At 47.4% G+C, this 14466-nt stretch overlaps 1 protein-coding gene across 1 annotated transcript in view; it reads left to right on the top strand.

The window, feature by feature from the left end:
- Nucleotides 1–14466, top strand: part of LOC122548117 (unconventional myosin-VIIa-like) — a 563326-nt gene that overhangs the window by 299960 nt on the left and 248900 nt on the right. The window contains exons 23-27 of the mRNA XM_087993862.1: nt 2932–3138; nt 4807–4977; nt 8796–8917; nt 12285–12411; nt 13887–14006. Of these exons, the coding sequence (XP_087849988.1) occupies nt 2932–3138; nt 4807–4977; nt 8796–8917; nt 12285–12411; nt 13887–14006 (747 nt within the window). The remainder of the gene's footprint in view (nt 1–2931; nt 3139–4806; nt 4978–8795; nt 8918–12284; nt 12412–13886; nt 14007–14466) is intronic.

Below are 14466 nucleotides of genomic sequence, written 5' to 3'. Positions count from 1 at the left end.
TCTATATCACTGGGAACACTCTCTGTATCACCAGGAACACTGTCTATAACACTGGGGACACTCTCTGTATCGCCACGATCACGGTCTATATCACTGGGAACACTCTCTGTATCACCAAGAACACTGTCTATATCACTGGGGACACTCTCTGTATCACCACGAACACTGTCTATATCACTGGGGGCACTCTCTATATCACCGCAAACACTGTCTATATCACTGGGAACACTCTCTGTATCACCAGCAACGCTGTCTATATCACTGGGGACACTCTCTGTATCACCACGAACACTATCTATATCACTGGGAACACTCTCTGTGTCACCACGAACACTGTCTATATCACTGTGCACATTCTCTGTATCACCAGGAACACTGTCTATATCACTGGGAACACTCTCTGTATCACCAGGAACACTGTCTATATCACTGGGAACACTCTCTGTGTCACCATGAACACTGTCTATATCACTGGGAACACTCTCTGTATCACCAGGAGCACTGTCTATATTACTGGGAACACTCTCTGTGTTACCACGAACACTGTCTATATCACTGGGAACACTCTCTGTATCACCACGAACACTGTCTATATCACTGGGAACACTCTGTGTATCACCAGGAACACTGTCTATATCACTGGGAACACTCTCTGTATCACCACGAACACTGTCTATATCACTGGGAACACTCTCTGTATCACCACGAACACTGTCTATATCACTGGGAACACTCTCTGTGTCACCATGAACACTGTCTATATCACTGTGCACATTCTCTGTATCACCAGGAACACTGTCTATGTCACTGGTAACACTCTCTGTATCACCAGGAACACTGTCTATATCACTGGGAACACTCTCTGTGTCACCATGATCACTGTCTATATCACTGGGAACACTCTCTGTATCACCACGAACACTGTCTATATCACTGGGAACACTCTCTGTGTCACCATGAACACTGTCTATATCACTGTGCACACTCTCTGTATCACCAGGAACACTGCCTATATCACTGGGAACACTCTCTGTATCACCAGGAACACTGTCTATATCACTGTGAACACTGTCTGTATCACCAGGAACACTGTCTATAACACTGGGGACACTCTCTGTTTCGCCACGATCACGGTCTATATCACTGGGAACACTCTGTATCATCAGGAACACTGTCTATATCACTGGGAACACTCTCTGTATCACCAGGAACAATGTCTATATCACTGGGAACACTCTCTGTATCACCAGGAACACTGTCTATATCACTGGGAACACTCTCTGTATCACCAGGAACACTGTCTGTATCACTGGGAACACTCTCTGTATCGCCCCGATCACGGTCTATATCACTGGGGACACTCTCTGTATCACCACGAACACTGTCTATATCACTGGGGGCACTCTCTGTATCACCACGAACACTGTCTATATCACTGGGAACACTCTCTGTATCACCAGCAATGCTGTCTATATCACTGGGGACACTCTCTGTATCACCACGAACACTGTCCACATCACTGTGAACACTCTCTGTGTCACCAGGAACACTGTCTATATCACTGGGAACACTCTCTGTATCACCACGAACACTGTCTATATCACTGGGAACACTCTCTGTATCACCACGAACACTGTCTGTATCACTGGGAACACTCTCTGTTTCACCACGAACACTGTCTATATCACTGTGCACGCTCTCTGTATCACCAGGAACACTGTCTATATCACTGGGAACACTCTGTGTATCACCAGGAGCACTGTCTATATCACTGGGAACACTCTCTGTGTCACCACGAACACTGTCTATATCACTGGGAACACTCTGTGTATCACCACGAACACTGTCTGTATCACTGGGAACACTCTCTGTGTCACCACAAACACTGTCTATATCACTGTGCACACTCTCTGTATCACCAGGATCATTGTCTATATCACTGGGAACACTCTCTGTATCACCAGGAACACTGTCTATAACACTGGGGACACTCTCTGTATCGCCACGATCACGGTCTATATCACTGGGGGCACTCTCTATATCACCACAAACACTGTCTATATCACTGGGGACACTCTCTGTATCACCAGCAACGCTGTCTATATCACTGGGACACTCTCTGTATCACCACGAACACTATCTATATCACTGTGAACACTCTCTGTATCACCAGGAACACTGTCTATATCACTGGGAACACTCTCTGTATCACCAGGAACACTGTCTCTATCACTGGGAACATTCTCTGTGTCACCACGAACACTGTCTATATGACTGGGAACACTGTCTGTTTCACTGGGAACAGTTTATATCGCTGGGAACACTGTCCATAACACTGGCAATAATATCTGTTTAACCAGGGCATCTATGTTTATCACTTGGGATTATGTGTGCGGGGACTTCAGGGTTCTCAGACTGTATGGGATCTCTCTATGTATCATTTAGCTCTTCACTTGAGTTTCAGAGTTCTCTTTGATGCTGTGCTCTTTGTCTATATCACTTGGTACACTGAATCGTTCAAAACATTTTATCACTGGGATATCTGTATCATTGGGTTCTCTCTTTGTGACTCTCGGATCTTTGTCTGCATCACTGGAATATCTCTTTTGTGCTGGAATCTCTGGGATCTCTTTTCACTGTGATCTCTGTCTGTATCACTGTGATCTCTAGAACCTCTGTCTGTCTCACTGTAATTCCTGATGAAGGGCTTTTGCCCGAAACATCGATTTTTCCTGCTCCTCAGATGCTGCCTGACCTGCCATGCTTCTCCAGCACCACTCTAATCTTGACTCTGATATCCAACATCTGCAGTACCCACCTCTGTCTCACTGTAATCTCTGTCTGTCTCACTGGGAACACTGTATCGATGCTGGCATGACTGAAATCTCATTCTCCTTCCTAATATTTTGATTATTTTGCGGTACTTTTCAGGACTTGGAAGTGAGACAGGAGAAACTGGAGGAGTTTGATTTGGATGATATCTCTGTATCCTCGGAGTCTGATGAAGAAGATGACCTTGCCCAGTACACCTTCCCAAAATACGCTGCCACATATTTCCAGGGCTCTGCGACACACACTCACATCCAGAGAGCTCTCCAGCATCCCCTGCTCTACCATGACGATGAAGTTGATACTGCGGTAAATGAACTCTTCCCTCTGAGAAGTTGGCCCATTGGTACACTGTTAAAAGAGTGAATCACAACATTTTGCAATACGTTCGCTCACAGGACTACTTTGTAGCTTATTCAGGAGCCCTGTTATAAACGAGAAAGTTGTGAGAGTGAAAGCTATCCAGATTGAACACAATTCATTGAAATCTTGCATTGTTAGAAAATGGTTTAATAAAGTCAATACTGACAGGCCGATCAGCCTGACCTCGGTTGTTGGTAAGATTTTAGAGCCATTATTAATGATCAGATTGTGGAGTACTAGGAAATGCTTTGGAAAGCAGGGCTGAGTCAACATGGCTTCATCGAGGGGATGTCTTGCTTGACAAATCTGTTAGAATTCTTTGAGGAGGTAACAAACAAGTTAGACAAATTAGTGTCAGTGGACATGATCTATTTGGATTTTTCGAAGGCCTTTGATAAGGCTCCACATGAAAGGGTTCTAAATGAGATGAGAGTCCATGGTGCTAAGGGATGGATAGAGGATTGGCTGACTGGCAGAAGGCAGAGAATGTGGATCTTTTTTCAGAATGGCAGCTCGTGACTAGTGGAGTTCTGCATGAGTCCATATTGGGACCACGACTATTCATATTATCCATTAACCGGATCTGGATGAAGGTGGAGGGACATGTCATGTTGAGGAAGCAGGGAGGCTGTAGAAGGACTTGGACACTAGGAGAGTGGGCAAAGAAGTGGCAGCTAGAATACAGACCGGGAAAAGTGTGAGGTTAGCAGTTTGGTAGGAAGAATAGAGGCATAGACTATTTTCTGAAGAAGAAAGGGGTTTGAGAGTCCTAGGTCAGGATTCTTTTAAGGTGAACATGCAGGTTCACTTGGCAGTTAGGAAGACAAGTGCAATATTAACATTCAGTTCAAGACAGCTAGAAGACAAGAGTAGAGATGTACTATTAAGGCTGTATCAGGCTCTGTTCAGACTGCATTTGGAATATTATGCGTGGTTTTGTGCGCTTATCTAAGGAAGGATGTGCTGGTGTTGGCGGAGTCCTGGGGCTGAAGGTCTTGACGTATGAGGAACAGTTGAAGACTCAGGGTCTGTATCCAAGGAGTTTAGGAGGAAGGAGGGTCTCTGATTGAAACTTACAGAATGCTGAGAGGCTTGGATAGATTGGACACGGAGGCTATGTTTCCACTGGTAGGAGAGACTAGGACCCGAGGGCACAACTTCCGAATGAAGGAATAATCCTTTAGTACTGAGATAAGGAAGAATTCCTTCAGCCAGAGAATGGTGAATCTGTGAAACTCATTGCCACGGAAAGCTGAGGAGGCCATTGGGTGCATTGCAGACAGAGGTAGGTAGACTCTTGATTGGTAAATCGATCAAGGGTTATGGGAAGAAGGCTAGAAAACGGGGTTGAGAAACATATCAACCAGGATGGAATGGCAGAGCAGACATGATGGGCCGAATAGCCTAATTCTGCTCCTATATCTGATGGTTTTATGGTCTAAACTGGATACCATTAGGGTATTGGTTGACTATCCATTGGAAAGAGTGAAGGCAGGAATGTTCATTGATTGATGGGAGAGAGTTGGAGAATAAATGACATGTAAAACATTTTCTTTTAATGGATGTACTCACAGGTCCATTTTCTTCCTAATGTATGAAATGTGTCCATCCTAGGCTTCCTTGGCGGTCTGGATTATTATTCTGAGGTTCATGGGTGTTCTCCAAGAACCCAAGACATTTACTCAGGACAATAGGACACACAATGACTCCATCATGACTCAGATACATGACTCCCACAATAAAAGGTCTAAGAAGCTCTTGGACATGCATCAGCCTGTGGGTCAGGTATAGTGAACCAGTAACTTTTTAGGTAAGGGCGTGCTGTTGTTCCTGTTACCTGTGATACTGAGCTATATTGCACAGAGTTTGTACACGAGGAACATACTCATTCCTCAAATCAGCCAGCCATCCTTATCTTTTTGATTACAGTGGTATCCTTGTGTTAACCAATGCTAGCGATAATAACCACTGATCATCTCATTGAGGATATAATCCAGGGTAGTTTAGACTGGTACTGCAGCGTGGTACTGAAACATGCTCTTTCAAATGTTGTTTTATTCATACAAGGGATGTAGACATCACCAGGCCAACATTAATAGCCCATCCCGAATTGCCCAGAGGGCAGTTATGAGACAATCCTGTTGCTGTGGATCTGGAGTCACATACCGGCCAGACCTGGTAAGGCTGGCAGTTTCCTTCCCTGAAGGACATTTGTGACATTTTTACAAGTATATGGTTATACTATCACCATCACCAAATACAGACAGAGACAGATAGGCTTTGTCTCTGTCTGTATTTGAACCTGCGAGCATTAGTCTGGAAGACGCATTGACTGATATTCCCACCATGCCAGCGTTAACCCATATCTCCTGCCACTGCTTTCCTCAGTGGAATGTTATGGAAGTTCTTTCTGCCTGTGCTGGCAGGTGATTCCAACCTGGAGAGATCTCCTGGAATTCTGGAGATCATAGAGCCATAGAGATGTACAGCATGGAAACAGACCCTTCGGTCCAACCCGTCCATTCCGACCAGATATCCCAACCTAATCTAGTCCCACCTGCCAGCAACTGGCCCATATCCCTCCAAACCCTTCCTATTCATATACCCATCCAGATACCTTTTAAATGTTTCAATTGTACCAGCCTCCACCACTTCCTCTGGCAGCTCATTCCATACACGTACCACCCTCTGTGTGAAAAAGTTGTCCCTGAGGTCTCTTTTATATCTTTCCCCTCTCACCCTAAACCTATGCCCTCTAGTTCTGGACTCCCCCACCCCAGGGAAAAGACTTTTCCTATTTATCCTATCCATGCCCCTCATGATTTTATAAACCTCTATAAGGTCACCCCTCATCCTCCGACGCTCCAGGGAAAGCAGCCCAGCTTGTTCAGCATCTCTCTATAGCTCAAATCCTCCTACCCTGGCAACATCCTTGTAAATCTTTTCTGAACCCTTTCAAGTTTCAGAACATCTTTCCGATAGGAAGGAGACCAGAATTGCATGCAATATTCCAACAGTAGCCTAACCAATGTCCTGTCCAGCCGCAACATGACCTCCCAACTCCTGTACTCAATACTCTGACCAATAAAGGAAAGCATACCAAATGCCTTCTTCACTATCCTATCTACCTGCGACTCCACTTTCAAGGAGCTATGAACCTACACTCCAAGGTCTCATTGTTCAGCAACACTCCCTAGCACCTTACCATTAATTGTATAAGTCCTGCTAAGATTTGCTTTCCCAAAATGCAGCACCTCGCATTTATCTGAATTAAACTCCATCTGCCACTTCTCAGCCCATTGGCCCATCTGGTCCAGATCCTGTTGTAATCTGAAGTAACCCTCTTTGCTATCCACTGCACCTCCAATTTTGGTGTCATCTGCACACTTACTAACTGTACCTCTTATGCTCGCATCCAAATCATTTATGTAAATGACAAAAAGTAGAGGACCCAGCACCGATCCTTGTGGCACTCCACTGGTCACAGGCCTCCAGTCTGAAAAACAACCCTCCACCACCATCCTCTGAATTCTATCTTTGAGCCAGTTCTGTATCCAAATGGCTAGTTCTCCCTGTATTCCATGAGATCTAACCTTGCTAACCAGTCTCCCATGGGGAACCTTGTCGAACGCCTTACTGAAGTCCATATAGATCACATCTACTGCTCTGCCCTCATCAATCCTCTTTGTTACTTCTTCAAAAAACTCAATCAAGTTTGTGAGACATGATTTCCCACGCACTTAGCCATGTTGACCTATCTCTAATCAGTCCTTGTCTTTCCAAATACATGTACATCCTCTCCCTCAGGATTCTCTCCAACAACTTGCCCATCACCAATGTCAGACTCACCAGTCTATAGTTACCCGGCTTGTCCTTACCACCCTTCTTAAACAGTGGCACCACGTTACCCAACCTCCAGTCTTCTGGCACCTCACCTATGACTATCGATGATACAAATATCCCAGCAAGAGGCCCACCACCCCTCAGAGCCTCAGCAACAAACAGAGGGAGGTCGCATTTCTTGTTGTTGCTATTTGTAGATGTTTCTGATGCACGTTCATCTCTGGAACAACAGTCCCTGTCTTTATCCAAGTGCTAATCTCTTAGTCACCCATAATGATGGGCTAGGACTCCATGTGAGCTGTATGGAAAGGAGGGACGTGCAGAATTATGGGGAGAAGGCGGGGGATTGGCAATAGGCAAAGTGCCCATTCAAATAGCCCAGCACAGATAAGATGGGTTGAATGGCCCCACCCTGTGCTGTAACAAAGTTGTGATTCCCTGACTATTCAGATGACAGGCAGGAGCAGTCAGGGGAGGATGGTTGAGGGTCACCGTTATTGAAGTAGCCTCCCAAGGTTCGATTACAGCATTCCTCATGGAATAGGAGCTTGCTCCTCATCACTCCCAATTCCTCGGGCAGGACATTTAGCTTCCTCTCTGCTGATGCCAGCGCCTCCCTCCCACCCCCACCCTCTTGACAGTGACTGACTCCCCCCTCCTCCCACATCCATTTTCCCACCTTGCAGCCTGTCCCAAAATCAGCTGAATTCACCCTGACTCCTGGGCAATGAATTCCATCCTAGCCCATAATTGCCATCTCAAGAGCCTCCAGCTACTTGAGCATGAGTGTGTCTGTGTGTGTCTGTGTCTGTGTGTGTGTCTGTGTATGTGTGTGTGTATGTCAGTGTGTCTGTGTGAGTGTGTGTGTCTGTGTCTATGTGAGTGTGTATGTGTGTGTGAGTGTGAGTGTCTGTGTGTGTGTGAATGTGTCTGTGAGTGTGTCTGTATGTGAGTGTCTGTGTGTCTGTCTGTGTGTGTGTCTGTGTCTATGTGAATGTGCCTGTGTGTGTGTATGAGTGTGCATGTGTCTGTGTCTGTGTCTATGTGAGTGTGTGTGTCTATGTGAGTGTGTCTGTGTGAGAGTGACTCTGTGTGTGTGTGTGTGTGTGTGGGGGGGGGGGGGGGGTGGGGGGTGGTGTGGGTGGCTGGTGATGGTATTGGTCAGTGATATGAAGAGAGGCCCTACTGTTAAATTTGTACCCCACTGGTTCTCAAAATGGTATTTTCTTTCATCAGTTTCCCAGACGACAGGTTTAGCCAATTGCCTCCTCCCTCCTCAACACCCACCGCCCCTCCCCCCACCCACGCCCCATCCTGGAGGTGGCAGCAAGGGGACTGTGGAGATGGCAACTCCTGGCACAGTTGACTGACCTTTCTCAGGTCGCACAGAGCTGTTTGCAAACCTGAACAGCCCTCTCTTCAGAATATAGCTCCGGAGATGTTACACTGACTAAACTCTACTTGTTCACAGTGATAAGATCTTCCACTTCTTGGACTCAGTCAACTTTCAAATGTTCAATCCCGGGATCTGGTGAGGCTCATCACTCATTGTCCCTTGAGACGGTGATGGTGAGCTGCCTGCCTGACCCACTGCAGCCCGTGCGACCCACAATACCCTGAGGGAGGGACTCCTAGGATTTTTGACCCAGCGACACTGAAGGAATGGCGATATATTTCCAAGTCAGCTGATTGTTTCGTGATGCTGGGAACGGTGTTTCAAAGCTCTCTGGCTAACCTGGTCCCTTTGGTTAATACCACAGCTTCCACAGGATCATGGACAGGACACTTATCCAGGTGAAAGCGCCATCACAGATAGACCGATGTCAAACCTGGAGAAACTTCATTTCATCATTGGCAATGCCATTGCCCGACCTAACATCAGGTAATTCCCGCTCGATGTGTGACGCAGGTATTTCACTCCTGGTCCCTGTCCCAGTGTTATTTGTGAGATGGAATAGGCAGGGCATGGTCAGAATTTTCAGCAATACCTGAGGTTTATTTCTGAGGGCGACCATCGAGGGATGTGAACTCAAATCCATTTGAGGGAAGGCTGTGGCAGTGCTGTAGTGGCAACGTCCCCTTGATTGGTAATCCAGGGGTACAGCCTAATGGTCTAGGGACCACATGGTTCAAATCCCACTACTGCACCCGATGGAATTTAAAATCAATTAATAATTCTGGAATTGAAAGCTAGTCTAATGGTGACCATGAATCCATTGATGATTCTTACAAGCTGGTTTGGTAATGCCCCTTAGAGAAGGCCTACATTTAAGACTTGACCCACAATAGTGGCACCACTTAGCATTGACCTGGGCACCGGAAATGCCAACAGCAAAAACAGCTCTGTTGACCCTGCAAAATCCTCCTCACTAACATGTGGGGGCTCGTGCCAAAATTGGGAGGACTGTCTCGCAGACTAGTCGAGCATCAGCCTGACATAGTCATACTCATGGGTTCATACCTTACTGACAATGTCGCAGACACCACCCTCACCATCCCTGGGCATGTCCTGTCCCTCCGGCAGGACAGACCCAGCAGAGGTGGGTGGCACAGTGATGTACAATCTGGAGGACGTTGCTCGCAACCAGTCATGAATGGTGGTGGGCAATTAAACAACTCACTGAAGGAAGAGCCTCCACAAATATCCTCACCGTTAATGGAAGAGCCCAGCACATCAGTGCGAAAAGATAAAGCTAAAACATTTGCAGCAATCTTCAGCCAGAAATGCTGATCCATCTCGGCCTCCCCAGCACCACAGATATCAATCTTCAACCAATTCCAATCACTCCATGTGATATCAAGGAATGATTGGAGACACTGGAAGCTGCAAAGGTTACTGGCCCTGACTACATTCCAGTTAATAGTACTGAAGACTTGCGCCTCAGGCGACTGACTGTGTGGAGTTTGCACATTCTTCCCGTGTCTGCGTGGGTTTCCTCCCACAGTCCAAAGATGTGCAGGGTCAGGTGAATTGGCCATACTAAATTGCCCGTAGTGTTAGGTAAGGGGTAAATGTAGGGGTATGGGTGGGTTTCGCTTCGGCGGGTCGGTGTGGACTTGTTGGGCCGAAGGGCCTGTTTCCACACTGTAATCTAATCTAATCAGATATCTTTTTCATTGAGGAGCGGGTTACGGAGATTTCTAATCCTCACTCTATGTCCCATGGCAATACCTTAACCAATCAGAGGCTACCTCCATGGCCTGAGTTTCATCAGTTCACCAAGACCGATATTTAACGATTCCTGCTGCATCTCTGAGACAACCACAATCCAACCAATCAGAGTCTTCGACTCATGCTGTGTAAATTGGTGTTCCTTTCTAACTTGGGTTTCTTGCAACCTCGTCCTGATGAGTGCAAGATGGTTTTTGTGTCTCTAAATAGCAACGTTTGGGAATAGCTGGAGCATGGAAGGACGTCAATTGTTCTATTGCACTTGTGCCATCTCTATGGACAAATTATGAAGCTAATTCCACTCGCCTGCCCTTTTTCCTGTGGGCCTTGCATTGTTAAGCTTTACCCAAATATCTTTGGAAAATCGCGATTGAATCTTAGAATCATAGAATCTCTATAGTGTGGAAACAGGCCATTCGGCCCAACAGGTCCAAACCGACCCAGACCTTCTACTCTACATTTACCCCTGAGTAATGCCCTTAACCTACACAGCCTGGACACTACAGGCAATTTAGCATGGCCAATTCACCTAACCTGCACATCTTGGATTGTGGGGGGAAACCGGAGCATCCGCAGGAAACCCACGCAGACACGGGGAGAATGTGCAAACACCACGCAGACAGTCTCCCGAGGCTGGGATTGAACCTGAGTCCATTGTACTGTGAGGCAGCAGTGCTGACCACTGAGCCACAGTGCCACCCCTGACCTCCCTCCAACTCACTGTCAGGTAGCCCCTTCCAGATCCTTACTGCAGTCTGCGTAAACATGCTGTGGTGAATGTTGCCCTTGGTTGATTTGATTTTAGATTGAGGTTCTCTGATTCTCAGCTTCTCTACGAACAGAAATGGTTCCTTTCTATCTGCTTTGTGCAGACACCTCATTGTTTTGAATTTCTCCAGGAAATCTTCCCTCGACCTTGTCTGAGGTGAACAGCCTCAGCTGATCCAATCTCCCCATCATAAATAAAGTCTCTCCTCACCAGAAGCGTTTTCTGCACCCCCTCCAAACTCCTTCCCGTGGTATGGTGCCTAGGATTAGAAACCCTTGTGTGGAAGCAGGCCATTCGGCCCACTGAGCTCACACCAATGCTCTGAAGATCATTCCACCCAGACTAAACCCCCGACCCTATCCCTGCATTTCCCATGACTAATCCACCTAGTTTGCACATCCCTGGACACTACAGGTAATTTAGCAAAGCTAATCCACCTAACCTGGGCACCTTGGACTGTGGGAGGAAACCCACACAGACATGGGGCAAATATGCAAACTCCACACAGACAGTTGGCCGTGGATGGAATCGAACCCAGGTCTCTGGTGCTGTGAGGTAGCAGTGCTAACCACTGAGCTACCATGCCACCCCTTGGGCATAACCGTCCCACTGTAGCCACAACAGCATCTTAGAAATGTTTACCAGCCTGTCCTTGATTTTGTGCTCCATACCTCTGTTTATAAAGCTAACCTCCCACTTATCTTATTCACTACTTTCTCAAACTGCCCTGCAAGGGATTATAGATATCCTCCCCAGTCTCTCTGTGCCTGCACTCCCTCTAGAATGCTGGTTATTTTTCACAGCTTCCTGGAGCAGATGAACCCAGACCACCTGGCTCAGAGATTGGGGCACTACCATTTCACTACAACAGCCCCCCCACGCGCACCCTCCCCCCCCCGGGAATGGTACCCTGTATTTTATATTGTCTCTCTGCGTTCTCCTGATCATTGAAATCGTCGGGAGGGTTTCCTCTGAGGGGAAAACGTCCGGAGTCCAGCTCCCACGACTGTGACAGTGCTCCTCCTGTCTTCGCCCCAGTCACGGTTTGATTTTCGTGCTAATCTCCCACTGAATTGTTGTGTTGGGCTGAAGTGGGTGCCAACAGGGAGGGCTCCCGGGAGTAAGACCTGTCCCCAGATCACGACGCCATTGTGCCCATGTCGCCATTGTGTCAGCAGGCAACTGAAAGAGCATTGGATGCCAGGAATGTGTCACCGCTGTCTCTGTCTCTCTCTCTCTCTCTCTCTCTGAACTGATCCCTTGGACCTATTCCCCTCTGTTTTGTAATTCTGATTGTTTTTGCTGCAGGGATGAGATTTACTGTCAAATCTGTAAGCAGCTGACTGCCTGCCCCAAATCGAACGTTAAAGCCAGAGGATGGATTCTGCTGTGTCTTTGCGTTGGCTGCTTTCCACCCACTGATGGGTTTATAAAGGTTAGTTTCACTGTGTTCCCTGTCCCGTGTTTGCTCTCTACATTTAGTTTCATGTGGGGCACCGCTGCTTTGCCCTCAGGCCAATACCTCCCCCTTGTCGTGCAGGAGGCTAGTTTGTGAAATAGGAATTGGGAATTGATTTGCCATTTGTCTGTGGGCAGCCCCTTCTGGGGAATTGGCTGATTGAACCTTTGGCAGTTTTATTTGAGATGGGTGAGTGGAATTTGTTCCTACTGCCAATATGTCATATAAACTGACTTGGAAGAAAAGGCAGCAGCATATCCCTTTCGTTTTTGAGTCCCTTCCCAACTTGGACGATGGTCAACGTTTGTAGCCACGGGAATTTTATGTTTGTTCCTAACTGGTGCTTTCTTCACCGTTGTCCTGTCAGACAAAGCAGGGAGCAGACTGAAGCCCAACCTGAACTGGTGCTGCTTTGAGATGCCAATCCCAACTTGGATTGGAAAGTCTGCCAATTCCTCAGCTTTTTTCCTGGCCTTGGCACAGTTCCGTGCTCATTGCAAACGCCAAGCCCAGATTCCCCCATTCCCTTCTGATGGACCGACAACTTTGCAGGTCTGTCCCTCGGAGATTTCGGACACCCCTCCTTATCTATCAGCCATGGTGGCTCGGTGGTTAGCACAGCTGCCTCACAGTACCGGGGACTCAGGTTCGATTCCCCCTTTGGCCAACTGCCTGCGTGGGTTTCCTCCGGGTGCTCCGGTTTCCTTCCACAGTCCAAAGATGTGCAGGTTAGGTGGCCATGATTTGGAGATACTGGTGTTGGACTGGGGTGGACAAAGTTAAAAATCTCACAACACCAGGTTATAGTCCAACAGGTTTAATTGGAAGCACTAGCTTTCGGAGCGACGCTCCTTCATCAGGTGGTTGGGTGAGTGATGAAGGAGCAGCGCTCCGAAAGCTAGTGCTTCCAATTAAACCTGTTGGACTATAACCTGGTGTTGTGTGATTTTTAACCAGGTTAGGTGGAGTGGACTTGGGATATTTGTTAACTAGGAGGCAGCATGTTTGGTCTATTATTTTCACATGTATTGAGGTACAGTGAAAAGTATTATTTTGCATGCTAACCAGATAAATCATACTTTAGATTAGATTAGATTACTTACAGTGTGGAAACAGGCCCTTCGGCCCATCAAGTCCACACCGCCCTGCCGAAGCGCAACCCACCCATACCCCTACATTTACCCCTTACCTAACACTACGGGCAATTTAGCATGGCCAATTCACCTGACCTGCACATCTTTGGACTGTGGGAGGAAACCGGAGCAAACCCACACAGACACGGGGAGAATGTGCAAACTCCACAGTCACCTGAGGCGGGAATTGAACCCAGGTCTCTGGCGCTGTGAGGCAGCAGTGCTGACCACTGGGCCAACGTGCCGCCCACTTTATATGCAGAATGTTTCCTGTGCCTAAGAAGAATGTTTGTATTTGATTTGTGTTTATTTTATCAGTATTTGCGTAATTTCATTCGCGATGGGCCAGAGGGATACGTCATGTACTGTGCTGAACGTCTGCGACGTACCATTGCAAATGGAGCTCGGAGAAAACCACCGAGTTACTTGGAGCTGGAGGTATGGACACAGGGCAGGAAAACACCATAAGTGAGCAGAGGAGGTAGTGAATGTCAAGTTCAGCGAGACTCCTTCACTTCCTTCGCCCGAGCCTGAGCTGCGACATTGGGCTTTATACAGTGGACCGAGATGCTGAGGGCAAATGGGGTCTCCACAGATGGGGAGAGGTAGCTGTAGGCACCTGGTTAGGGGACAGACACACCAGGAGGTCCCGGGGGGATTAAAATGCTCATCCTCACGCCTGGAAGCAGTCAGTTGACATGGGTGATGATCACATGACAGAGGCCTGTGCTGAGAGGGGATTGGATGAACAGCACCCATCAGTCTGCCCAGTGAGATTCTCCTCCAGGATTGGCCACACCACTGCCTCAATAAATCACCATACCCCAACCTGGAGCGGGGCGGCATCTCTTTGGATTAGAGGTTTCAGCAGCTGGGGTGGGGCATGTTCATTGGAGCT

Source organism: Chiloscyllium plagiosum, unplaced genomic scaffold, assembly GCF_037043375.1.
Source record: "Chiloscyllium plagiosum isolate Xiang-an unplaced genomic scaffold, Cpla_swu_hap1 HiC_scaffold_13, whole genome shotgun sequence".
Taxonomy (NCBI): Eukaryota; Metazoa; Chordata; class Chondrichthyes; order Orectolobiformes; family Hemiscylliidae; genus Chiloscyllium; species Chiloscyllium plagiosum.
The sequence above is the reverse complement of the archived record's forward strand: the minus strand, read 5'-3'. Positions and strand labels throughout refer to the sequence as shown.